This window comes from Phalacrocorax carbo, chromosome 2 (genome assembly GCF_963921805.1).
Source record: "Phalacrocorax carbo chromosome 2, bPhaCar2.1, whole genome shotgun sequence".
Classification (NCBI taxonomy): Eukaryota; Metazoa; Chordata; class Aves; order Suliformes; family Phalacrocoracidae; genus Phalacrocorax; species Phalacrocorax carbo.
This window is the reverse complement of record NC_087514.1, coordinates 35,064,624-35,092,408: the sequence shown is the minus strand read 5'-3', so window position 1 is coordinate 35,092,408 and position 27,785 is coordinate 35,064,624. Positions and strand designations below refer to the sequence as shown.

Sequence of the window (27,785 nt, the reverse complement as noted above, 5' to 3'; positions counted from 1 at the left end):
ACGTAATTCCCATATTGCTTCTCTAATGGAGCTACTGAAACTTTTTAGCACTCGATAAGTTTTGGTGTAATATCAAACCGGTTGTGTTTCTCTCTCCTAGCTTCTTTACGAGGTTGCAAAATATTGTAATTACATTTTTAAGGGTCTCATTTTACGGATTGCCCCAGGTCGCCTAGCCCACGTGGGGGATCAGCCTGACATTGTGTCGCTCCCATCCCCTGTCCCCAGCACACAATTGCTGGCTGCTGCTGCTTCCCTCTGCTAGCTTTCGTCATGGCCTCAGCGTTGTGCCCTTAGCTCTGCTGTGTGAGTGGCTGGACCATTCCGTGCTTAAATAATTCCAGCTATAGGCTAGTTAATGTGAAACAGATGTCTCCCAGGCACTGTCGAGAGCTTTCGGTCCTGCTGCTCCCGTAGTTTCTCACAGGCAGACGTCCAGGTAACCGCTAGCCACAGTTGCCAGCCACAACCCGCCTTGCGTTAAGTCCTGTGTCTCTGTGCCTCCGGGGGCGAGCAGGCACGGAGGCGGGCGGAGGGGGAGCGGAGCCGGCTGCAGACCGGTGAGGCGGGGGGAGCAGCACCCCGGGCATCCGCCGCGCTCGGCGACGAGTGAGGGGAGGCTGCTCGCCCGCGCCGCCGCCGCCCGGGGGCCACCCCGCGCCTCGCCGGGGCCGGCTGCCCCGCGGGGCGGCGCGGGACGGCGCGGGACGGCGCGGGACGGCGCGGGACGGCGCGGGACGGCGCGGCGTTGCATAGGTTCCGTTTCCTGTGGCTGGGGCAACAGCGGTTTGCAAACTCTCTGCGCTTCATGCTGCTCCTTGGGGGCTTGAAGAGCTGCTTAAAGGAACGTTTGCCAAGCCAGCATGATGGTCGTGAAATGAGGGGAAAAAAACAAACACGGAGAAAAAAAGGTAGGAAGTACCTAAAAAGAGCGCCTTGCCTCTTTGTACTACAGAAGCTGGGGGTGTGACTGAACGTCCAAACCACCTACGCTCCGGGGGTGCCACCCAATCGCTGTCTGTTTGCTTTGCACAGCTCCTCCCCTCTCGTTCTGGCTAAGCGGGGACCTTTAGAGAAACTGCCTGTTCTGGCTCATGCAGACTGTAACATATAAAAGCTGTTAGCAGCTCCTGTGGCCAGAAGCTTCAAAACCAGCAGAGTTTTGCTCTTTGGGGGTTTGTAATAAGAGACACTCCTTCACAAAGGTTCTTGCCATCACATAGGAGAGCGGTATATATACTGGGAGAACAATAGGCTCTGTTCTTTTTTGGTATTATCCAGAGGTAAGCCACTCAGCTCAGAAAGTTTGCTTTGCATGCAGTTGTATCAATGCTCATCACACTTTGCCGAAGTTAAGATTTGAATGCTATTTCTAAGATGTCCTGCTTTCATGCTTTCTATGTTGTCTTTTGCCTACTAGTTTATCTGTGCCACATTGTGTCAAAACAATCCATGCATATGGGATAGGCATAGCCTAGGATGTGTTTTTCATTTTCAGTGGAAAACATTCTGTGAGGTTTCTTGCAGTCTCCCCGTTTAAGATTTATAGCGTGGTTTATGGACTGATGTGGTATGATGGCACTGTCACTATTTCAGGAATACTGCTAGCTCTAATCATGTAATTCATGCTGTAATGGTACTTCATTTGGTGTGTTTGTAGTAAGAACATGTTATGTCTTAATGATAATATGGTTATTGAAAACTGCTTAGTAACACGTGTTCTGACTGGGTTGTTTTTATGACTGACAGACAGAATTATTTTTCTGATCGCAGCCTGCCAATTCACTTTGTCTTTTTACCCAGATGTACAGAATCACATTTTTGACATCTTCTCTTCTACAGATCTGTTGTCTACTGCCCTGACTTAAAAGCAGAGTACCTCTGTGGCCTATCTTTCTCCTTTGGCCCCAAAATGACAGTAATCGCTGCAATTGGTTGTGCTTTCTTATTTTCCATTCTCTGTGAAACAAGTGCATTAGTGTTACCCAACTCCACTGACCTACTCCTGTCAAACAATAATTTCACTGACATTGAGACGGCTTTGGCAGCTCATCTGGACTCTGCAAAAATTCCCAAAGCCAGGCGGAAGCGCTACATTTCGCAGAATGACATGATTGCCATTCTTGATTATCACAATCAAGTCAGAGGCAAAGTCTTCCCACCTGCTTCTAACATGGAATATATGGTAAGTGAACTTGGTTTATTTCAGAGTAAAACAAACTGTAAGTCAGTGATTTCATTTTCTTAAATAAATTGTGAATGTTTAGTTAAGTAGACAAATTATTTTTAACTATTATTTTGTACTAAAATGGTCTTTCCATTCATTTTTTAAGTTTCATTAACTTAAGCATGCAAAAGCTAAATACTGAACTCTGAACCTCTTACTTGTCCTGTTGAATCTTCATTTCCATGAGTTGTCCCAATAAAGCTCCTGGTACACAAGCAAATGAAGTTGTGAGTTAACTGCTTGTTGGCCTGAAAAATGTGATCGCGACGTGACTGCATGTGTTTAAAGTACTAATCATTAGTAGCTCAATTGCTTTTGTGTAGTACACTGGAAGTCATTGTCCTGAGGTATGCAAGAAGGTAGCCAATGAACATCTCTAATTTCTTTCATGCATGGTACTTTCAGAGGCAATATGGTAAAACTGTGTTTACAAAGTAATTAATCTGATGCACTGCTTGTCTAATGCTCATGTGTTTTTCTTACTGCATACAGCTTGTGCGCACCTAACACTTTTATATTTCCATCAAATACAATGTTGCTTTTAGATGTTTCTTTAATAAGTAGGATTTCATTGTGCTCAAAATGTTATGTTTGTGGCAGGCACCTTTTCCTTTTATTGGCAAATACTCATTATGTGAATTATCTATTCCTGCAGGTGTGATAGAAGTTATTCACTGTGATTTCATACTTGGCACTCCTAGATAAAGCAGCGTGTTTGCTATTTTGTGTTCCAACTTTGAATGCATGCATACTGTGGACCTCTAATGTTAAACATAGGTTGGCCAAGCAGAAATTTTTTTACCTTCTAAGTAAGGTATTCACACTGTTTTGAAAGCACAGATAGCAGTGTTTTGAAAGCACTTCATGTCTGCTTAAATTAACAGACTTTCTCATACGACAACAGATCATTAACAGGTGTGAGAAACAGGACACCATCAGCTTGACATAAAAAGGATATAACAGGAAAAAGAACTCCTCCTTTTTAGCAGCTAATGACTAGCAGTTTGGACATCTTTCTGTCACAGATGTTACCTAAATCTAGATTTGATCATATAATCCTCTCAGCGCATCCCAGCAGCACCTCAAAATGCTGAGTACACTCAAAATGTTGCAGGTTGAAGGCCTGTTGCCATACCATAGGCTGAGATTGAAGTTTGGTTAAGTGGAAAGGTTAGAGACAATAAAAACAGAGAGGGCAAAAGTCATGCTCAGTCATCATTTTCATTGCTGTGCTCTCTCCTGACGTTTCCTTTGATTCTGTATAAATAAACTTTGTTGTAATGTCTGAGGGAATGGCAGCCTACCATGCCCTTCCTTGGCTTGTGTGCTGTAGAAACATGCTCCTGCAGTTTGCTTAAGTGAAGCCAGCACCCTGTCATATTCCCAAGAGTTTTGTAAGTGCAGTGTTCTTAGCCTGTTCAGTTAAAAAACCCCAAACAAACAAACAAACTTCAGAAGAGAAAGGAATCTTTCTTGATTAAATCTGTTTTAATGCACTCATGCACAAACTGCCAAGGTTTTACCTATATTGGTTGGGTATTCTGCTGCAGCTTTTCTCTGCAATGGTACTGTGCAAGGTATGATAGAAAATCAAGACTGACGCCATGCTCTTTACAGCTTACATGCTATTCTTTTCCTTGCCCTTCATGTTATTGATTTACCAGTACCAACCAGCTATAGAATGTACCCATGTTTCCATCAGCATCAACCCCTCAGTAGTCTCAAGGGCAAGGTCTAAAGCTTTCTTTTACATTTGGTTTCCCGGTCTGAAAGCACTTTGTGACTTCATACTGCAGAATTCAGAGCAGCACCTCAAGCTACATAGGTAATGATCCAGAGTGCAACTTGAACTTGGATCCCCAAGTGGTGGCCAACCCCTTTTGTCTCCAATTCTTTTGCAGAATTTAGTCGGTCTGTGTGTGTCCCATGTAACTTTACAGAGCAAAAGAAGCCCAGTAAGCAACATCACATATAGCTTGCTCTCCTGTCTGGTTTGTAGCCACAGCATCATCTATTTATCAACTTCAACAAATTTATCATCATCAACTTTTTATCTCTTTGGCTACAGAAAGGCTTTGGTAGGAAGGTCTTGAAGATGACATGGTGATGTAAACCATACCAAGTCTGGGGACCCCTGTATCAGTAATGCCCGTTTGAACTTGCTTAGTCCATTCTTTGGTCTCTGTATAATTTCATTGTATGGCAGAACATCTGTTGTGTCTTATGGGAACATAAGATTGCCGCTGTTATATATAAAAGATGTTGTGTCACTCAACACTCATTTTCATAAATAAGACAGTAAACACGTTGTTACCAGCAGACGACGTACACTGTTACAGAGTGTCCTGAACACTATGGAAAAGTGCAGTGGTAGTGATGAAAATGGCCTTTCCTATTTTCCCTAACAGTGACTAAAAAGGATGTCACATGTCACAGAGCTGGAATTACTTACAGATGCAGAAGGCTGCAGAAACCTCTTCTAAATGTGTTGAAGTAAAGAAGGACTAAGCAGTTTGGAAGCACAAGAAAAAGATGTTTTCTCATCTTTTCTCTGTCCACAGTCATATTAAATTGTGGGTTTTTTTCTGTTTTCCAATTTCTGTTAGGAACTCTGTTCTTCTCAGGAATGGCTGTATCACATTCTTACTTCTGTACACTTCCATTTGCTTTTTCTCTTCACTGATAAGAGCTTAGGGTTTAGTAGTATGGGTTGGTTCTTGTGATTCTAGTTTTCCACGCCCAACCTTTTTTTGTGCTTTTCCCCTTGATACATTCTGCTCCTTCCCCTGATGCAGTCTGTTTCTCGCATGATCAGTGCATTTATAGATACTTTGAACTCTTTGGGCATTATTCTCTCTGCCCCTACTGTCTTGAAAGTTTGTGCGCTGTAGGACTTTGGATGAGAGGTCTCGAAGAACGCATACGCACTAGGCAAGGGAGGTTCAGATGAACACTGCAGTAACAGAGCTGAGGGAGTGTTTTAATTCTCTTTGAGAGAGGTGGGTCTGAGTGCTGTTCCAGCCTGTTGTTGTATGCAGTCCCCAATATATGTGGACAGCTGAGGAGTCAAAAGCAAGATGGGAGGCATTGTTCTATTACTGATACCTAGCAAAAGAAACAGGCATGTCTTAAGCCAATGAGACTTTGGGAAATCTTTCTCTTGGCATATTAGCACTCTATGAGTCAGATTTTAAAGTAGACCTCCTTTTGGTTCTGGTTCTGGTATTGCTGATGCCTTCAGTTGGAAGTTCTTCTGCAAGTACAAATCTAGAGCTGGTGCATGTGTGAAGGAAAGTTAAAAGAAACAAGAACTTTCAGGCCTATAATGTAGAAGTAATGACCTCTTCTTTTAATGTGGGTCTTCTTATGATATCCTTCATTCTTCTTCATCCTAAGACTGTCATTCTCCAGTCTTTGCTGGTGCTCTAAAAGCTGATGCCATACCTGCAGAAAGAAAGATGACATCATCCTTTTGACCTGGCAAAGGGTGAAAGTCATCCACTTGGCTTTGCATACTTTTTCTGGAGAAAGCAGAAAGGGTCCATAAAATTCATGATTCTGAAGAAGTGAGGTGTAGAATTGCTAGCAGCTCTCTAGTGTGAAAGGTATGTAAATCTGCAAATAGAGGGGGAATTCAGTGAACAAGCAAATCCTGTTCTCTGAATGCTGATTCTATACTGCAGAAGCCTGCGTTGACTTCCTGGAACATCTCAGCTACTTGGTAGGCCAGTAAAGATTTGCAACATGATGTCAGCTGAAATTTGAGTCTCATAAAACATGTAATTTAGTATGCATTGGTACTATCTTTATGCTCCTGAAACATTAATTAATGAAATATCTGCTCCTATGAGAATCAAATGGTATTTCTACCTTCTCTACAATCATCCCTATTTGAGGCTAGTTTTTCAAAAGTCCATATGGTCTTGTAACCCATGTCACCGTGTGCATGTAAAACCTGGTGCTTATGTACAGGCATGCTCTTTAAAGTTTCACGTGCACAAAGCAGAAGTAGTAAATCTGATATAGCTGTGCCTTAATGGGCATTGAACACTGTTCTCCATGGCATTCCCATAGACAAAATGGGAAAATCTGTTCTAGTTAAGAATAGCCTAAGGTGATCTGAATAACTTTTTAAAGAGCCATACTGAAAGACAAGGTGTGAGAGTGCAAGGAAGCTGGCTTGCAGAATGGGGTTCTGCAAGGATGAGTCCTGAGCCCAGTACTGACCAACATAGCCATTAGCAGACTGGCAGTAGCATGTCTGAAGTATGACAGATGGAGCAGGACTGCACACTCAAAACTGTGAAGCTGAATGTTTTTGGACTGCTGCCTGAAGACTTCTTTTAAGAGCAGAAAAATGCTTTAGATAAACTTGAGCTTGCTTATGTACAGAAGATCTTCTGATACAGTTTCAATTCCTTTTTGTTCAGCGATTGCATGAATGCACTTTTATATTTGGGAAAATCTGCCCTTGGGGAACATGTCACTTTGTAGGACTCAAAATACTAGAAGATTCCCAGACTAGCCTGAAATGAGTTAGTTTGGATATCCAGGAGTTATTTCATGGCAACATAGCATAAAGATAGTTTCTTAGGAGCTGGTGGCAGAGGAGCTGGAAGGGAATGTAGAATCTGAGCCTGTTAATCTTCTAGTAAATCCACATGAAAGATCATGATAAAATGGACAAAGGAAAATAAGTATCGTTCTGAAATTAAAGTAATTGTATTCCAAAATAAATTCCTTCAGTTATGTGAGGGAGTCCATGTGAGTCATGGGGGAAATCCGTGCACTCTGTATGGCCTAGGAGTGACTCTCTTTGCTGAGGTGATGATTTTGGAGACTTTGATTCCTGTCCACAAAGATCTGCAGATGACTTACAAAGTCAGGTCAAGAGTAACAAGGAAATAGCCCACTTAGTCATCACAATTGTAAATAACTGCATTATCATTTCACTCCTAAATTTGAAAGTCTTGGCAAAATTTTCTTGCTGTCAAGGTGATCTTAAAAATGCTCTGTGAATATGTAACAGGTGATGGGTAAGACAAAATGAAAAAAAAAAAAACAAAAAGCCCACTTCAGGTTTTCCAAAGTCCTGTTTAATACCTAAAGCCTTTCATATGGACATGGAAAAAGTGAGTTAATTTAGTTTTCTCTCCAATTCAAAAGCATTTCTAATAAATAAGCTTCTCAACTTGTTTAGCTTTTTTTTTTTTGCTGTTGTTAGTGTGGTTTCTTACAAACCATTCTAAATCTTAGAGGACATTTTGTTCTTGAGTTGTTTGCCCTGGCTCATCTACATGGTCCCACTGAAATCATCTATGTCTGTAAGTAAGGACTGTAGGACTAGTTTCTTCAAGATTTATGTCTAATGGGTTGGATAGGATCTCTTAATTCATATAGTTTATCCCTGTCCTGTTGCAGGACTTCCTTCTTCATTAAATACATATGGTTTTCATCTTGTCTACTCCTGAATACATATAGTGATGCTGTCTCAGTCACATCTCTTGGCAAATATTTTACCTTAGGAATCGAAATGATTTCCAAATGTCTAACCTAAATATTTCCCTCAAAAACTCAGATAATTAATCTTTATATGCACTTTTTCACTGCCCAATAGGATTTCTCTCCTTTTTAATTTCAGACACTACCTTTTCATACTTACTGACAGTTTTCCTGGCATTAATTAGGATGCATGCATGCATATAATATTTCCTTAATTTCCATGTGCATGTCTTACAATAGTTCTGCATATTGGAACAAACTACAGTTGCACTCCATTTACAGCTCCTTTGTTAAATCAGTGAACAGCACCCTTAAACGTCAAAGCAAATTAGGCCCGTCATTTTAACTATGCATGTTTAAAGACACAACTGCCATAATTCAATGGAGAATTTACTCTACAAGTTACTAGAAGCCTACTTTTTCCATTGAATAGCCCTCTTCTCTTAAATCCTATATACACAGTGAAGGTTGAAATAAGTAATCAGATGATGAGTCAGGGTACAAATATCTTAATCTTCTTTTCATCACGCCAGAGCACAAACTAAATCTAAGTACAGTCCACTCCAGTCTTCTGGGAGGAGAGATATCAAGGAGCCTGGAGCTTCCCCAGTGTAGCCCACCTATCCTAACTTACCATGGCTTTTAGCTTGCTCTACACTGGGAATTCACAGGTGAGGTGAGAACAAATGAGAAGGGGTGCAATGGTGAAATGTGTTCACTGGTTTCAGTTTTCCCTTCCTACCACGTGTGTTTCTGTTTAGCACAACTGAGTATGTGCCTTCTGCCTGGTGCCATAACCCAGCACCAGGAGTGTCTGAAGATCATGGGCTAATGAATTCTGGAATATCATTTCTCTCAGAAAATTAGAAGAAAACAGAAAATACTGATGTGGTTTACATGATTACAGTTAGGGACGTCTGTCTGCATTACAACTTTGAAAGGAAGCAGTTATTATACAGCATACTCAGCCTTTTTCTACAGCAGAGGCAAGACATGGCAACAGACATTAAGCTGAAAGAGGGTAAGATTAGATGGAGCTTACTTTCTGCTAATTTTGGCACAATAGAGTTACCCAGCTCTCTTTTGCCTCACAGGTGAGTTTATGCGCTTACTTGCTTCTTACTGCACCATTGTCAATAATGTAGCACTGTACTACTCGTTGGATGCTGCCCATTTTTCTAGCAGTTTCATATACAAAAAGTTAGGAACCCTCATTCAGTCTCGGTAACCAAACTGGTGTTCATCTAGGGTCGAATCCAAGTGGATGCTAGCTATAAGAAGTACAAAAGCCATCAGTTATGTTCAGTGAATGACAGAAGACCTGTTTAAGAGTTGAACAGAAAGGACCGTTCCTGGAAATCACTCCTTGAAAAATCTGAAGAACTTCCCCAAAAATGTTATTGTTGATAAATATTGTGATAAAGAATGACTGTGTTAAACTTGCTTTGGTATTAAAGTCCCCTTCCAATGTTTTATGCATAAGAATTTTAAAACATCCATCTTGATGGTGTTTTAGAAGAGAATATTTACATTATTTAAATTTAGTATTAGCAGAAAGCCTTCTAGGAGTTTAAGCAAATAAAAAACAACCTAGTAAAGTCCCAGATAGAAAAGCAGCCTGCCCAGAGCCCTCAGAATTAGACATTCCTTTATTATTAAATGTAGCACCTCTTGAACTTCTTGGCTAAAAACAGAGACAGGGCATTTTTCACAAGAATCTTGATCCAAAGTACACAGTACTTTGTTTTATACATGAATGGAGATGATAGTAACCTTAAACCTCTCAACATTTTATTGTGTCTTTCCATACCTGAAAACAAAATCTGAGAAGAAGAATAGTCTGTCCAGTCTGTGGAAGTGTGTCTCCTAAAGACAGCAAAAGATGGAAACCGCAGGATAACCACTTGTTTGCTTTTTGTACATAGAATACTGCCTTCAGCACAGGTACCTCCATGTATGAATGCATCTGCAGATGCCCTGAGGTGGAGTCTGAGGTCTATTTGAACTCAACTGAGAATGAACCAGTTTTGCATCTCTACCTGTATAGTGATATGTGTTAACCTGTATCAAGAGAAAGAATCTTAAATTGAGCTTTCTTCTTCTGAGAATAAAGAACTATTGTTCTTATTCTTTATCCTGCAGAAAGAAGAAGCTGCTATGTGCTTTCTTTTGTGTCATGCTGCCATATCTTTCAGTTAGAGCTACTTAGGAAATAATAAGTATTTTCTTTGAAAACTTGTAAAGAAATTAAGACCATTTTTTGTTTTAATGAAAAACTTCAGTGGTTAGTTACCAAAAATTGTGGATGTTTTTTCATATAGAAGAGAAACAAAACACCACAAAAAAAATTTTCATTAGCATTTTATGGTTTTGAGAAAATCAATTTGCTCTGATCATATTTAAAATTATAGAGGTCAGACACCTTCCTTTTCAGACTTTTGACCAATCATCAGGGTGACATGGAGCTAGACAAAGTTTGGTCCTTTTTGTTACCACTTCTGAGATAAGCTTTTGCCAACTAAAATATGCCTTGCAGTAGGTTAGGAAAGCACTGAATATTTTAAGATACGTGGCTCTGATATTTAACTTCTCCAAAAGCTAAACAAATAATAGCATATCAGGGAAGCTTATTGTTATTAAATCTGACAGCCTACCAATTTTCTTTGTTTCTTATTGTTTAAAAACCTGGTGCCAAACATGAAAAGAAATGTGGACAACCTTTAGAAGAAACAAATTGACTATTAGCAGTGGTCAAACTTCAAAATGATAGTGCTTTGAATTTAGACCAAATAGATACCCAGGAATATAAACTTCTGTATAAAACATAGACTTGAATTTTCATAAGAAAAGAATTTCTGGCAATAAGGTTTCTTGGACGTCTGTCTGGCGATGCCCTGATTACTATAAGACAGACCTTCTAATACTGAGCCCTTCAGAAGTGTGAATCAGATATTTGGAGGTTTGGTTATATGAAAGTAAATTGAATATAAAACATTGCTCAATTTTACTTTGAGTTGCAGTGGAGTATTGGACAAGCAGCTTGATGTATTAACCCTCTATTTATTTACAAAAGAATGAAGAACAGAACTGTGGTTCCCATCAAGATATTTTTCTCTAGAGGATAGACTTTTGCCAATTTTCTGTGTAAACTTTATAATTAGTACCTAATGCATTTGGGAAAGGACTTGCACATGTGGTAGGCACCAATTACAGTATGGACAGTAAAATTTCTTACAGGTGGCAGCTGAGAGCAAAAATTATTCATATTCTTAGAGAGAAAGAGAGACAGCCTAGAGTCCAAATGATCTCAGAGCCCAAATAAATATATAAAGTTTGCCAAATCTGTCTATAAATTCCAATGAGCTCATATGTTTTCATCACACAGTATGTACTGAAAAAAGTGAAGGCAAAGAGATGAGGCTCTTTCAGTCACTCTGCTGAAAAACCATGCATGCAGAAGGGGTGATGGGTTGTTCTGTTAAGCTTTGTGCCAGATTTGGGGTAGTGGATGTGGTGGGGGGTCCTACAGAAGGTCTCTGAACCTGAAAATGCTACAGGTCTAACTATACAAAAGAGAAGGGAAGAAGTTGGGCAAGGGACTCCTGTGTGCCCTGCATGCTGCTGTGGGATTTCTGAGAAATGGCTGCCGCACGTGCAAGCGGTACGGCCGGTGCAAGGCTGCACGGCTGAATGACCCCATGAGGACAAGACCTGCATGTTGGAGGGTAGCAGCCTACATCTGCTAATCTGCTCTGGGAATTGCACTAGCAGCTGTGGAGTGCAGCTGCACAGATGGGCTGGAGATGTCAGATTTCATCCCTCAGCTTCCCAACGTTTTTCTCACAGGAAGAAATAGCTTGAATTGAGGTTTTCTTCTTTCCCACTTGCTGCCATTCTGCAAGTAAGAGCTTTTGATCTTCAGCTGGGCAAACAAGCAGAAGCACAGGGCTAACAGAGAATAAAATGAGAAGTCTGACGTAGAAAGGTTAATTTTTTGACTGATTACTACTAAAAGAAGGTATTCTGGCCACCTTTCCAAGGTGTGTAATCACAAATGCGTGGATTTGTGTGTGCCAAATAACAATCTGAAGACGCTGAGTCCACAGTAAACATATACTAATGACAAATAAGATGCCAAAATTGGCAAACAAATTGCCACTTTCTGGTACTGCAAAATGTGACAGTATTGCTATGCAACTGTATTCAAGCTGCATATCCCAACATTTCATTTGCAATCTTATCACGTAACTGCAGTCATGTAAAGAAGCTGTTGAAGAGGAGAGTGATTAGAACAGCATACTTCACCTTTTCATTCTGGATTTGTGCTCAGACCTATACCTGGTGCTTGCCCCCGGCTGAGGGGCTAGTCACAGCATGGCTGTCATGGCATTACAGGCAGCAGCCCTTGCCCGATGGACACGCAGGGAATTCATAGGAGGGTAATCAGTAACCAGGATGGGTATATTTTGCTTAAAGTACTTGTTTACCACTGAGAAATATGCAGAATATTATCCTAGCTGATATGTCATGTTAAAAACAAACAAACAAACAAAAACCCCCAAAAACCAAACAGTAAAGTACTGAGGGCTGCTGCTGCTGTTTAATATTCAGAGCAATGCTCTGCTCAGGTTCTCTTGACTCTTGTGCAAGTGAGGGGAGCTTCCTTGTTACTGGCAATAAAACCGAGCCAGGAATGATTAAGGATTATGATGGCGAAAGATGAATGGAAGCATGGTTCTGTATTGTTTGAATGCTTTATAATTATCATTAGCAGACTCCCTAGGCTACCAGGTTAAAAACATATCTTTATGGATTCCCCAGGTAGTCCATATCTTCTATTTAGCAATCTATCTGCTGGCAATCTCAGGGAAGGAGCACTCCTACTACTTACATTTTTTGTCATATTTTTGTTGTGACAATAAGGGCTGTAAAGTTAAATGCTTCTAAAAACATCCAGTTTACATACAGATATCCACACAGAATGGGAAAAACATTAATAGAGTGTATCACTATGTATGCTGCTCCCTTTGTATTTAGTTCACAAATTCTTGCTACCTGTAAAAGTACCGATCCAAAATGACACAGTTCCTTGATGCCATCAAAATCATGAGGCCTGATGTTTCCTTAGCACCAATGACGGGCTCCAGACCCTGCGAACGCTGGTTTGAATCCCTGCTCTGTTTTAGTCAGTGTAATTTAAACATGACTTCATATATCCATCATTCACAGATGTTCTCAACAAAGTTTGCATGTTCAGGCTGTGCTAATTGATGTTGTAGTACTGCATTTAAAACCAGGAATACGAAAGTTTTTACTTTTCAAGTAAAATTACCACAGGGTAAATGTATCCAGAGTAGCAGTATGTTTGCAGTAAGAACAAGTGATTGGGATTAAGAGCGCTCAATTTGATTTGTTTTGGTAAACTTGTTCCATGTTTTCTACTTACATAAAGAGTAGTGAGGTTGCTGTCTGAAGTACTTCATTGCTTTACCTCCTCTTTTGCTACAGGGTTTGCCCCCTAAGACGGGTGTTGAGCAGGGTGTCAAGAGAAAGTTACTTAATTTAAACAATTGATAGTAGGAGTGCAATTTTGACTGTAGTAAGAGTGAGCAGAACTGTGCTTCTAAGTTCAAATTATAGTTAAAAATGGTGATGTACACCATTCCTTAAAATAAAGCATAGCTACAATTGTAGGAAGGGAACAGCCAGTTATTTTTTAACAGATGCTGTGGACAGATCTTTGTAATATTGTGGTTGTTTCTCTTCTTTTTCTTCATCATAATGTTTATTCAGCTTCACCATCATTTTAATATCTAAGAGCATTGTTGTGACCAGGACCTCCTGTTCTAAGAAAGTTGTTCCAACAAAGAACAAAAGGGCAACTCCATCCCTTCTGTATATAAATTATCTAAGAATGACTGTGAGACAGCTACAGAAACAGCTATAGAAAAGGAGGGTACTAGGGAACTGTGACCCACAACATTAAAAAGCTTCCCTTGGGGAAGGAAGCTCACTTTTTGGGCTTCAAGAAATTTCATTCAACATTAAAGAGATTTTGTTTTACACTCCATTGCTTATTATAAATTATGGGAATAAAAGCATTGATTCTACCATTTGTTTACAGAGTGAAACAAACAAAAACCCATCTAGGGTGAAATTCTGGCCTCACTGGCAAAATTCCCGCTGGCTTTATTAATGCTAAGATTTTAGTCCTAACTCTCAACCAGCATGTGCTGTGTGAGTGCCGAGAACACCCCAGAGCTGCCTCATAAAGTGGTCTCTGTTGTTGAAACTCCCTGTGTAGAAGCTCTGGCCTGTTCCCTGTATTCAGTCTGCTTGACAATTTTCAAGTGAAGTGTAGTTTTGAAGTGTAGTTTTGCAGGGAGCAGTGCAGAGAGCACAGTCGGACAGCTTTCTAGGAAAATAATCTTTGGCTGAGGAAAGAAAAATAAATTGGCCAAAGGATGTTCACTTCAAGTTGCCAGTGGAAGTGTGGTGAGACACTTTAACTCTATCACAGCTCAGTTAGAACCAGTTGAGGAGTGGGGAGGGTTTCTATGCTGGACTAAATCTTTATACTGGGTGGAAGGAAGGTGACTGTTTCCCCAGCTACTAACAACCTAGCAAATGAAGATTTACTATCTCCAGGGAAAGAACAAGCATGGTTTGGCACTGTGAGTTTGCATGATTAGCATTTGAGCATCCTCAGATCTTGAACCACTAAGTATGCAAATCTTTCTCTTTTTTCCCTTTTGCAATTTTGTGTTCACATCAGGCAGCTTTCTCTAACATGTTTAATAGAAACACTGGATCAGCCATCATTGCAGAGTTTATAATTTTGTTTATCACACTGCTTTTTAAAACTCTGTTATTTTTTAATTTCTTGTCATACAGAAGCTGTCCCTCTGGCTTTCAAGTTACTTCAGTTTCTCTTTTTAGATATTTTTCTATTTCTTCAGATGCTGTTTATCTGTGTACAATAATGAAGCCTCATGGGTTCAAAAATCTATACGTCTTTGCCCTGTTCTCTTACATGCCCAGAACAGTGACAGAACTGAGATACAAATTAATATTAGTGTGGACTCAGGATCAGACTTCTTTTGAAAGGGGTGAACTAACAGTACAGTCTCTTACAGTTCAGAGGATTTTAGGTCATTATGAGAGAAAAATTTTTCTTCTTCAGCCTATATTAATTATTTGCCTTTACTCATGGAGATGATCTAGAGCTAGACCTAGAGGGACTGAGTCCATAAATAAATAAGTCCATAAATAATAAATAATAAGTCCATAAATAAAACAAGGAAGGTGAATCTCTACATCTTCTGCCATGAAATACAAATGATTTACATAGAGGAGGAGACTCTATACAAAGGCTTTTCACTAGCCTGCTAATGAAGGAATGGAGGAAATGAAAAGATGCTGTGTATGCTCCCCTACCCCTTATTCCTTATTCAGTGGTTATTTTCTTTCTCTTTCTCTCTCTTTTTTTACATTTGCGAAAAATTTCACATGTCCAGAGGGTGGTCAAGAATGAATAGATAATGGAAAGCAGAGCACACTATATATCACAGTAATGCTTACCTGCCAAACCCACAACTTCTAAACTGAATTTGGAACAACCCCCTGAAACTTTACGAATCAAATGCTGCAGATGATTCCTGAGAACCAGAAAATGAAGCTGAGGAGAAATGAAAGTGGACTGGCAGTGCTCTCACTGTCCAAGGCAGGGGCCATTCCTAGTTTAGAGAGGGCATTAATAGTGAAAACCTAATCTGGTCTTCACATTTCTTTCAAACACCTAACATACTATTTTGCAAGGCCATTTAGGACACAAAAATATGCTAGGTGGAAATCAGGAGCTCGGTGCTATTTGTGCAAATACAGTACACATTTAGATTATTGTGGGACTGCAGCCAGGTCACTTGGGAGCAAGCACGCAAACCTCATGTTCAGCCTCCTGGCAGGGAGCGCTCGTGCCAGAAGCATGATTAATCCCAGCAAAGGAGGGTGTTTATGGGGTGTCACAGTCCTGGCGGAGCTGCCCCTTATGGATGCACACCAGGCAGCTGTGTTTGGACCCACGCGCTGGATCCATGTGCTCCTCCGTTCCCCTGGGCCTGGGCAGGCTCCAAACGCTGACTGTGGCCTCAGCCTCTCAGGCGCACTTCCCAGACACACTTTTATGCTTCTATCTACTGTTTCCCCCTCTTTAAGCCCTCTTTCTGGGACCACTGATGCACCACAGTGATTATTAAGTGTTATTTGTATACTGTCCACATGCATCTAATTGACTTAAGGTCAGAGATACGAAGCAGAACAAATGCCTGTACAGAGTTTTTATTCTCTTGAGCCCTGGAGCATTTCCTGGGTTTTGGATGGTGCTGTAGCAGTCCTGGGTCCCCTTTTTTGTACTCTAGTGCTCCAGCTTAGCCTTCTCTTCCCAAGTTATAGACCTATCTCTAACTCCTCTGAGAAACTCCATTTTTTAAAGCTGAAGTCAAAGTATCCCCTGGCTTGAAGACCAGTCATTCTTAGCATGCTTCTTCCTAACGCTTCTCTGTTTTGTCCTTTTACTGGCAGTTTGCTTTGCCTTTGTTCTGGGACCTTTTATGAACAGGTGTAAAGTAAATCTGCTCTGCTTTAAGCCCCATCCATCTTACTTTCCCAAAGATGGTTCCACTTGAATGGAAGATCATTTGTGTTTAGGGTTCATATTGATCTCTGTTGCATTTCTTCAGCTTTAATCTAGGAGGTACCTCACCCACTCCATATTAGCAAAAGCTTGGTTCAATGATATAGCAATTTCATACAACTTACTAAATTTTGTTATTTTCGCTTAAAGAATTTTCACAAACTACCAGACAGAGTCAGGGCATGAATTACTGTCCTTGTCTATGATCTGTGGTCATTCTTTTCACTCTGCAGGTTTATGAAATTAATACTATGAATTCAGTGTTATAAATTATTATTAGCTCATAGAACAGAAAATATTTGTGACGTGGGCCACCTTATCCTTTGATAAGTTTATTTCTGACTTTGCCTCTTGTTTTGTGCCTCACAGAGCATAGCCATTATTTTGTAGCACTCAAGATTTATGAGTTTGGGTTTGTGTTTAAGAAAGCTGCGATGGGCTGGGTAGGCAATTTTACCACATTTTGTTCCTGCCTTTCTACCTGAAATTCACTAAAACTCTCCTGCACCAAAACACTGCACACAGAGTATTCAAATGCACATCTAATTCCTGGATCTAGAGTACCTACTTGGGTATCACGCAAACAATGAGATATGCTAGGATTTGTGTGGACTTGTAATATAACAGTGAGATATTCTTTATCTGGAGCTCCAGTGGTTCAGTAGGTTCTGTTGCTGATATCTCTGTTATCGCTGAGGCAAGCCCATTGGTGTGGAGAAGACTGGCGTTACAAATCAAGCGTGTAAGTGAGCAGGAAAAGCATATAAAGGAGACTATTTAAGTTCACTTGTCATGTTCCTGCCACTAGAGGAGAACTTAAGTCAAAATGTCTCTTCTTACAGAGCTGTTATCTTTTTATTCCAGGCAGGGAGCAATGTCAGCTCCCATGCAGAATAAAATGATGAAACTCATACCACACCTGAAAACTATCTGTAGTTTTGCTTTGTGGAATCCCTTTTCTTGACCTTGTGGTCTCAAATATGAAAAGTTGCCATACACACTCTCTCTGGCTATAGATACTCCTGAGATCCTATTTCCAATGTGTTGGGGTTTTGTGGTGTATGTAATACCTGTGCTGAATTATTCTTCCCTGTGTGCCTCTACCTCGCTTTAACTCCATCTGAGTCCCATCCAATGTTTTACTCCTCTCTACACATGGATCTCATCAACATAGAAGTGAAAATGGTAGAAGAATGCCTGTTCAGGGAAGGACTTTTCCAGAAAAAAAGGGAGATATCTGAATACTTGGCTTACTCTGATGATGTGGGTGGGAATTCTGTCCAGCGTTACGGAAAATCCTGCTAGATCCTGCACATGCTGCCCCACAGTTTTCTGAATTCAAGAGCTCTCTGCCTAGATTACAGATCTGATATGTTATGATGGTATATTTGTGACTTAAGTTACTTGCTTCTTGTGTTCTTGCACTGCAATTGCTTTTTGCTTTTTCTGTTCTACTGTTAAGGATATTTTATTTTGTCAGGTTTGGGATGAAACTCTTGCCAAATCTGCAGAGGCTTGGGCTGCTACATGCATTTGGGACCATGGACCTTCCTACTTACTGAGATTCTTGGGCCAGAACCTGTCTGTAAGGACTGGAAGGTAGGAAGATACCCTACAAAACATATATTTTGTCAGCCTTTGGACAGTCTTCTTTGAGATACAGATCTCAGACTGATGCAGATGCTATGTTCATTTGGCTTAAGAGTATTATTACTTAATACTATGCCCCTAGCGATGCATAGAGAAATGTGTATTTAGGTGAATTGCATCAGAGGGATGAGCAGCAGAAAGTTCCAAAACATCTAAATCTAAAATTCCATGTCTTTCTGTCTTTTAAACAAACCCAGGTACCGATCCATTCTCCAGCTGGTAAAGCCGTGGTACGATGAGGTGAAGGATTATGCTTTCCCTTATCCTCAGGATTGCAACCCCAGATGCCCCATGCGATGTTATGGACCCATGTGCACCCATTACACACAGGTTATATAAATTACATTCTTCTATTCAAAATCTACTGTCCAAATCTGGACTTTTCTGTGATGTATTTATAGCTCTCTCTCAAATAAATGTATATATATATTTCTTTTCAATTTGGACTTTGCCAATAATAAATATTTATTCAGATGGTTTGGGCCACTTCCAATCGTATAGGCTGCGCAATCCACACATGCCACAATATGAACGTCTGGGGATCTGTTTGGCGACGAGCTGTTTACTTGGTATGCAACTATGCCCCAAAGTGAGTTGCTTTCTTTTAATATTGTTTATTTTTATACTTCATGCATGTTTTTGTCCTCTCATAGGACTGCTTACTCCTTTTTCTGCAACTTGACCTCTATTTGTGCTTTTCCTGCGGGCTGCTCCTTCATTCTAACTTTACATGTGAACATACAGAAAATGCATGACTTTGGTATACAAGGAAGAAAAGTAAATAACTTGATGTGTATGGAATAACACAAAAAACGTGTTTTCTGTTATTGTTATAATTATTTTTGTCTTCCTACTTTGTGCTGACTCCACTTTACTTTTGATTCACTCCGTTGTATATACCCATGCTGAGCTAGACTTCCTCAGGTAAGCGATCCCACTGTAGATCAGGCCCTTGATTTACTGTGATCATGTGTTTTTGCCCACAGGATATCATTGCTTATGACCATGCTACATAAGGGCATCCATAGTATAGGTCTCCTACAAAGTCCGTCTACCTAAACTCAGTGTCTACAAATCTCCTTTTGCCTTCCATATTAGGGTCCTTCAAAGTATAGGTAATAGACACCCATAGGTGGCCCTAGATCAGGTAGCTGTGCAGGGATCTGTGTTAGGTTGAAATAAAGAAATGAATTTTCTCCTAGTGTTTCCTAGACATCATCCCAGGTTTACATCTGGATGCAGAATGGACCAATAAAGTGTGGCTCTGGAAGAGCTTTGATTTGAGTTCTGGTTTGGACCAGTGCTTCTAAAACAGCATGGACAGTGTAAATGGCTGGGTTTTCTGACTGTATAATATTAGGCAAAGCCATAGTTCTTTATAGGAATCTAAGTATAATTAACTGAGCATGTTTTCCATAAACTCTCAGTGGCACAGGTCCATTTGTGGTAAAGAATATGCAAGAATATGTCATTATTCTAGTTGTTACATGAGTCAAAGAATTTTTAGAGATTTTGCAACTTAAAAAAGATAGGATTTAGTAAGAAAACTGACTCAGGAAAAAAACAGCCTTGGAAATCAATGAGATTTCTCTGTCCTTTTGTCTTCAAGATCTGCTAGAAAAGGGTGGTAAAAGGTGCATGTGAGGAGTAAAAATCAGGCAGCAAAAATTGTACCTGACTTTTAGCTCCACAACATGGACAAGATGAAATCAAAGTTTATAAGAGAAAACCAAATATTATTTATTATATATATCCCTTTGAAATAAATATTTAAAATTACAGACTTCTAGAATATGTCTCTCATGTTCATATATAGGAAAAGAATGGTTTTATACTTTAGGCATTACTGAAAACTGATGTGTAGTTTCTGTATCACTTAACAATGAATTAATATAATTTTATATTTTCTCAGTCTAAAAATCCCACTGTTTCTCAAACAGCAAGCCAAACCCTGGAGTTACAAGCTCTTTCTCTGCATGAGATTTTGAGCAGACCTTTTCTTCATGGGTGGTAGAATCAGGATTTTCACATCTACTACTTGCACAGTCACAAAAAGGGTTTTGAGTGGTCTTGCCTAGCTTAAGTTTATATTCCTAAGAATTAATTGAGTTAAGGACATTCAGCTTAGAATCCCTGGGCACATATGCAGGTCTCTTTGCCAGTCAATAACAGCTGTGTCCTCTGAGTAATAAGCACATCAGAAACTCCTCTGAATAAGAAGGGGGTTAACATTACAGCCCCAACTTGAGGTATGAAAACTGGAATTTGGCAAAGATTTAGGATTTAGAACTCAAATAATTTTGCTGATGCCATGCCATAGTGCTGAAATATAGTGCTGAAATCAGGAAAGAATTTAAGGAGGATAATTACAGAGTTTAGAAAGGCCCCTGCACCTGGTTATCTAACGGACTCACACAAATCAGCCACGCATTGCATAGAAAATGAAGCAGAAATCAGCTTTCAGCAAAGTCTTTCTGGATTTCTATATCTGTTATCAAACTAAATATATTTCCGGAGCACTCAGTCTGCTGTACCCATTTGGAAGAGAAGTAGGAATGAGCAAATTATTTGAGAGATTCCTACTTTCTTCCAAGGCACAACCCAGACCAGGGCTTTTGATCCAATGTTATTGGCTGGGAGGTGGGGGATGAGAAAATGTTTCATAAATAATTGCATTACTCACTGCTATACCACGTCACATGCAAACTAGAGGAAAGTTCTCTGCTCACCAAGACATAACATTCAAATACTAATTTTAACTTACTTTCTGCCTACATCACGAGTGTTACATGAATCTCTAAAAGCCTCAGGCTTATATAAGCACCTAAAAGTCTGGATGCATTTTTCAGATGTTCCTCGACCTTTCAGAGCTACCTCTTTTCACTTGATCACTCTCCAGACTTTTACCCCTTTCCTCCCAGGCCCTGTTACACAGCTTTATTCACCAGATGGGAGGCCTCCTCCTCCTCCTCCCATTAACACCTATGAGACCCCTACAAATGCCCAAATACAGTTCTTTTTAATACATTACTGGTGCAAATACTTTTCATCCCTTTTCTCTAACCATGAATTCAGCCTGAGCTTCACAATGCGGACCTAGGGTAGTGCAACCTAAGAATAGGATTTCACTCAGTTTGTTTTTCCACCTTCCAAAACCAAGGCTTTAATATAACGGCCAGACAAAAAAGTGCTCAAAGAAAACCTTGCATCAATGCTTATGTTGCTAATTTCTCATAAATATAGCCCTCTGGTAAAAAATGCTCTGTCCCAGGTTTGAAGAGTCAAAAATCACTTGGCTGTAGCAAAAGCAAGAGGACTGGGACTTCACCACACAGACTAAAGGATGTGGAATGGATGACTGGCCTGGGGTAACATGGTCATGCTCCTGCTGGTTTTTGGGAATTGGTATATCAATGTTTGTCAGTAACCTACAAAAATATATTAATGTATGTTTTCAGTAGCAAGGCATTTATAAGAGATCACTGAAGACATTAATCACTCAAAAAAAAAGTGTGGTTGATGAAATTTTTTTCTTCTTCTCTGAAATTACTAAGCATGTTTTTTTCCTTTTGTATTTTCAGGGGGAATTGGATTGGAGAAGCACCATATAAAGTAGGAGTCCCATGTTCAGCTTGTCCTCCAAGCTATGGAGGTTCTTGTACTGACAATCTTTGTTTCCCAGGAGTAACATCAAACTACTTATACTGGTTTAAATAAGTTAAGGTTTACATTATTTTAAAAAAAAAACAACATGGATGAGTAACAAGAAGCTTGTATATTGAATTTTGCACATATTATATATAGAGAGATATTGTATTAATACTCTGATGTTTTCTTTTTGTATGCTTTTGTATAATTAGCTTTCAAAGTATAGTATAATTTGGTTTCAACACTTTGGGATTTAAGATTCATCTTAACCCTTTTAGATTAACATTTTGTTAAAGGAGAGCAAACTAATTTTCATCTTAGCAAGTGTAGCTTCCTGAAGATTAGGTTCTATTGAAAGCACATTAAAAGACAGAATATTACTTCCTTTTAAAAACAGTTGCCCCAGAAAGAGAAGGGTCATTATTTAATACTGTGCTTTAAAATGGAGTGTGATAAGGAAAGCAACAAATTGTCCTCATGCTCCCAATGGTTCCTCCCATTTACACCTGTTCTTTCACCTGCAATGTCAATGGGACTCTGAGCAGAGGAAAAATATGTGCAAGAGAAACTTCAGGATATTACCTACCTCATGCACAACATCAATTCCTTTATGGCGTTCCAAGAGTTCAGCACACGGCTGCTGCTATCATCAATGATGCCTGTGTGCAGACAGGAAAATTAGAGAATGAGGAACCGCACTCGCCAAGATGCAGTGGCTGTTAACTCACATGCCTGAAGTCTTAGATAGATAGAGAGCTACATCACTTTAAATATACTGGTATAATAACACAGCCTGACTCTACCTTACTGTGTTTCTGAACACAATCATAATGGTATAATGGTGCTTTGCAGCAGTATATTTATTCTTGTACAGGAAGGTAAAGAAATATATTGCTACAAAGCAACATATATCAATACGAGACATCCAGACTCTTTTGCACTATAAGTTTGCCAGTATATGTGGTATCCCTGATTGAAACTCAGCCAGGTGAAACTTTCAAGGAGAGATCAGATGTAAAAGTAGGTAAGAGGATTTCCAAATAAAAGACATCAGGCAACTTTAAAACTTCATAAAGATTTATGACAAAAATTTCAAATTTCTAAAGCAATTGGCAGTGTCCTTTGAAATATATTGAGCTATTTTCTGAAAATATCTGTTTGAATTAATAAAAACCAAGCCTGTTTATTCACACCTTTCCTGCCAAAACTGAACACCTTATGGGTGCTTACTAGAACATTTATAAAGAGGACATACACTTCAATCTAGAATATTATACAAGTAGTTTTCTTGAAAAACAGATTACAGAAAGGAAGAAATCGAATGTCTGCCACAACTACTATGTCATTGAAATAGCTTTGATTTTTGGCTTTATATTGCAGGGCAGAATGTACTCCACTTTAAACATACGTGTTTAGTCTGCTTGCACTGCTACATTTAGACCTCTGAAATGTATGAACTTTGAAAAGCAATACTGAGTAGAGCAAGCAGAACAACAGAGAGTAGTTTCTCTAGTGCTACATATGTATGTGTCTTTAAGTCACTAATTCAGTCCTTTTGAGGGTGTTTGAGACAGTCTGTCACCAGAATATGAAGTATCACATTGGTGATATAAAAAGCAAGATCAGAGTTTGAATTCTTCATGTTAGTTATTCTTTTTCTCCAGCAAGATAGCTGTGGAGGGGGAATGGGCTCTACAGAGTATGAAACGTAACAACCCCTCTCCACCTATCCATAATATGATCCCTCAGAGAATGTCAGCAGCTGATCTGTGGCTCTTCAGGCATTTCTGGTTAGCGACACTTCTGTATCTGACAGGACAATAATAAGACAAGTATATTGTCCTAAAATGTGTACGTTTTAAAAGAACAACACTTGTAATATTCTACTAACTTTTATTCTAACAGTTACCATATGAACAGTTTTGCTTTTGGTTTCAAAAGGGCGTGGGCTTGGACAGTGCACAATCAGTCAAACACTTTGGCTGAGTAAAATCCAGTCCTGTTTTGGGAGTGAGACTTTTCAAGTACACATTGAAAAAATTCAGTGAGACAAAGCTACTAGGTGGGTCACTAGCCCTCAGCCAGCAAGGTTTTTGACAAAGATGCATGAAACAAATATGTTTTTGTTCTGCATAAGAAATCTTTTCTAGAGGTAAAGACAGCACAGTTATAACAGTGTTTCTAGCCATTTTCAGTATTTTTTTTTTCAATATAAGATAGGAAGCAGAGCATAAGCAAAAGTTCAGGTTTAGCCGTGGAGCCTACAGTAGTAGGTCTAACAATAAATGACTATGCACTTTGGAACTTGCAACTTGTATGTTGTATGGTACACTATCCAAACAGGACTAGACATTGTAAATTAATTTATAATTCTGTAATTCAGCTGAAATTATTATAACGGGTATATATGTTATCGTATCTGTTACTTTTTAAGTTGCTACAAATCCCTTGATTTTGTGGAATATTTTGTTTTCTGTGCATATAGAAAACTTTGCTTTTAACAAACAGGTATGCAGGTTTTTTTCACATCCCATAATGGTGCTAGGGATTAACTATTGTAATCACACTGATATTGACAGCAGCAAAAAATGATCTGGGTATAAGCTATTTCATACGAGCAGCTCCTGATAAAACCAGCCACAAGCACTCAAGCATTAGCTGTATATTTCTGATTGAACAGGGAGGATTACAGCTCATGAGGTACTTGGTTACCACATGAAATTTGCCTTTCCATTTTATTTAATAAGTAGTTTACTGAAAGTCTTTCTGTACTACCTATTTGAATTGCCCCAATTTCTATCATCTTTCCTCTCTTGGGTTGGGTAATGACAATGTCATTAAAGCTCTGCTTTGATTGCCAGTGTCAGTGCTGCCTGATTGATTACCTGACACCAAGTGCTGCTAGAACAAAAGTACTGAAATGTGCAGAAGACTTCAGATGTCTTTGGCAATACATCTGCTTTGATACATGCTGACAAAAATTCTTGATGAGTTCAAGGTTATGCTAAGGCAGACTACCCCCAGCTGCTGTTCTGCTAGCCTTGAAGATTTGTGCTAATTCCTTCCAAGCAGAGGGGTGTGCCTTTAAAGATAGAGAAATTAGCTCAGCTTTTTTTCTGTTCTAAATATAAAATTATGAAAGCATACACACATTAAAATAAGGCTAAATTTTTTTTTGTTCAAAATACTCTGAGAGGCACAAGAGTAAAAATGAAGTAATTTAGATCATTAATTATTGAGTGCAGCCCTTTATAATATCTGCTTGTGATTTTTTGACTCATTTGAACATCTAAGATGATGGGTAGCAATTGATACCTTTTGGTGCTAACCTATATGTTCTGGTGCTGAAGTTATACATTATTTTTGTAGAACTGATTTTTACTTCCAATATTACCATATACACTCCAGTGTTTGTGAGATCTTTTTCAGCTAAGCATATAATTTACTACCACTAGGCCAGAATTGCTTTCAAAGTTCCTTTTTATGGTTGTTTCAGGCTCTAATGAGAGTTTTATGTGCATCAGAGAGGAAAATGTATTCCTGTTCAAAACCAAAACAAACAGCACCCTCCCCTCATCACAACAGTGAAATGCCGGTGGAACAAGTTATGGGGAGAGTCAGACCTCTGGCAGTCAAGACTTCAGACTGAACTGATGCTGAGCAGGTTTAGTGATCCCAAATCCTCTCTCTGGGGTAATAAATGACTTCAGAAAATCTAGACTTGACCTTGCACACTTATCCTTGGGAAGCTGTGTGTTCCATTTCTCTGAGATCAGTTTGTTCCCCTTTTAATTCAAGATGAGTTGGATCAGGCCTCAGTGAAAACCATGGGAGGTTTAACATAACTTTTGCAGGACTGAGAATGAGAGCTTTACGAACAGCAAAATTAAACTTCATGTGCTTTCCCCTACCAACACTGGGAAATACCATGGGACTCTGAAAGAGGAAACTTCCCAGAGCAAATGTCTTCTATACCACAGCTTGGACCTAACCAAAAGAAATATATCTGTATCTATATCCATATCCATATCTATGTCTATAGATAGATGGATAGATAAGTAGATAGATATATCTATTTCTATATAATCTTCAAGGATCAGGTTGCAAGCATGGATGCCCTCTTGTGGTTGTGAATGCTAATATATTGGTTTGATTTCATAGGAATTCAAAAGGGTTTAGGATATTTTTAAAAACAAGCACATGCAAATTTAGTTTGTTTCCTTTAAAATTTTTGGCTTTGATTTTAAAGACACATGACTTTGTCTGTTTTGTTCAAGCAATGAGGTCCATTGCATAACTCCACCATTTCCTGGTTTTATATAATTTGTAAGTACAGAACTCAATCACAATTGTATTGGCTGTTGGTTACCTGTCATACAAAGTTTTATGAGTATGAGGTAAAACAGAGCTATTCAGATGTTGGGAGAATTTTTAGAGGTGTTAAATCAGATATAGTTATTAAAAAGCAGGGGTGGGTAGCCTCAATACGCAGATACTAAATTCTAATGATTCCTAATAAAATAAGAGTTTTAAAGCCCCAAATAATTGTTGAAATTTGCCCATTATTGCTAAGTTTTCAAGAAAAAACTGTTGATTTCCTCATCTAGAATGAAATGATCTCATAGAATCCAAGCACACAGCATTTTTATAGTGCTTTTTAAAACCGTGCAAAATAGACAATTTGTATGCTCTGGTTGCCAGATCATAATTGGTCTGATAGTCTCAAAGTGCATAAACTTTCCCCTTTGGATTCATAAGGAGAACAGTAAACTTCTGTCAGTAGTAACCTGAAATAACCACAGTTTTCTTAAACTGCTTTCTTTCAATAGAAAATAAAGTGGAAATCAAGAAAAAAAGATAGCAACCATCCATCTGGTTAATTCAACAGATGGGCAACAGCCCATCTGGTTAATTCAAGGGGAAAAAAAAAAGAATTACTAATGATAATTTCAAGATTTTCCTGCTGCTTAACCTTCATTTACCGAATTTCCCTCAGGTTATAGTTATTTTCTGTTAGAAAAGCTCCTCATATTGCAAGGCAATGCATTTTTAAATTCACACAAATTAATGAAACAGATACAAACTTTTGATAGTTAACTCCGCTCTGCTGAGCTCCCCTGACTGAAGTGTGAGAAAACCAGACTGAAATGGTTGCAATTCAGTATTATCTCCTTGTCTTCTGCCAAAAAACAAAATTCAGAATGGAAAAAGATTTTATGATTCCTCCAGCATTTGGCACCTTATCATTTGGCAATCAGGTTGTAAATTCTTTAAAAATCCCTTATACTGACAATCCATATAAATTATGCTTGGGGTTTTTTTTGGCCAGCAGAAGAGAGGGAATATCCCTCAGGTTATATGTTTAGCTCAAACGGCAATCATTATTCAAATCACTGGGCCATTCATCATGCTGCAAACTTGCTACGGTTTCAATACATCATCATCTAGTCAGGAAGTATCTTAGATACAATATTTGAGGTGATAAACTTGTTCCTGAAGAGTGAATGGTAATATTGGAATCTAATAGCTCTGAGGAGTTAAAGGACTTTGTTTCATGTAGGGTGCTCTTACATAATTAAAACGGTGCTTAAAGGCAGGGTTCATTTAAGAAGCAAACTATCTACAGTTGCTTTTTTCCATATGCGATAAGGAAAGTTTTTTCTGAAGACTGAAGATGTTAAGGATTGGAAAATGATGACATTTCTGTGCTTTCTATCTGAACCCAAGCCAAAAAAAATGTTCAGTGTTTATACAGTATAATGCCCTTTCCCCCTTCTCATTATATATTTTCGTAATTTCTTGTTCAGATTTTTTTGATAATTGTATGGGTGGGGTTGTACCTGGTTTTTCAGAGAAGAAAGCTTGTTGTGTAACACGTCTTGCAGTGAACTTATCAATATAACATTTCTTTCATATTGTCTATGATCCTATATATATGTTATACTTGAGATAGAAATTTGTATCCCTGTTTCAACTTCTAATGCTATGAAACTATACAGAAATGTACATCATTTTGATCTATTTTGTAACATCTATGCATTTAAATAAATAAGTAAAATTGTCATA

The 27,785-nt window shown here is 39.0% G+C and overlaps 1 protein-coding gene across 2 annotated transcripts; it reads left to right on the top strand.

The window, feature by feature from the left end:
* The first annotated feature begins 745 nt into the window (after nucleotides 1–745).
* PI15 (peptidase inhibitor 15) lies at nucleotides 746–27,785 on the top strand. 2 transcript variants are annotated; one of them, XM_064442521.1, is made up of 6 exons: nucleotides 746–911; nucleotides 1,843–2,185; nucleotides 17,902–18,020; nucleotides 18,269–18,401; nucleotides 18,545–18,660; nucleotides 21,653–27,785. In XM_064442521.1, the coding sequence occupies exons 2-6, from the start codon at nucleotides 1,913–1,915 to the stop codon at nucleotides 21,786–21,788; spliced, it is 777 nt and encodes a 258-aa protein (XP_064298591.1). In that variant the 5' UTR covers nucleotides 746–911; nucleotides 1,843–1,912; the 3' UTR covers nucleotides 21,789–27,785. The 2 variants fall into 2 exon arrangements, with proteins under 2 accessions (XP_064298591.1, XP_009506735.1); XM_009508440.2 differs by lacking the exon at nucleotides 746–911 and adding an exon at nucleotides 1,076–1,283.

Excerpts from the sequence above, each read along its gene's own strand:
- PI15 (XM_064442521.1), top strand. The coding sequence starts at position 1,913 with ATGACAGTAATCGCTGCAATTGGTTGTGCTTTCTTATTTTCCATTCTC. Across the intron at positions 18,021-18,268 it reads CTGTCTGTAAGGACTGGAAG|GTACCGATCCATTCTCCAGC; the intron begins GTAGGAAGATAC and ends AAACAAACCCAG. Across the intron at positions 18,402-18,544 it reads TGTGCACCCATTACACACAG|ATGGTTTGGGCCACTTCCAA; the intron begins GTTATATAAATT and ends ATATTTATTCAG.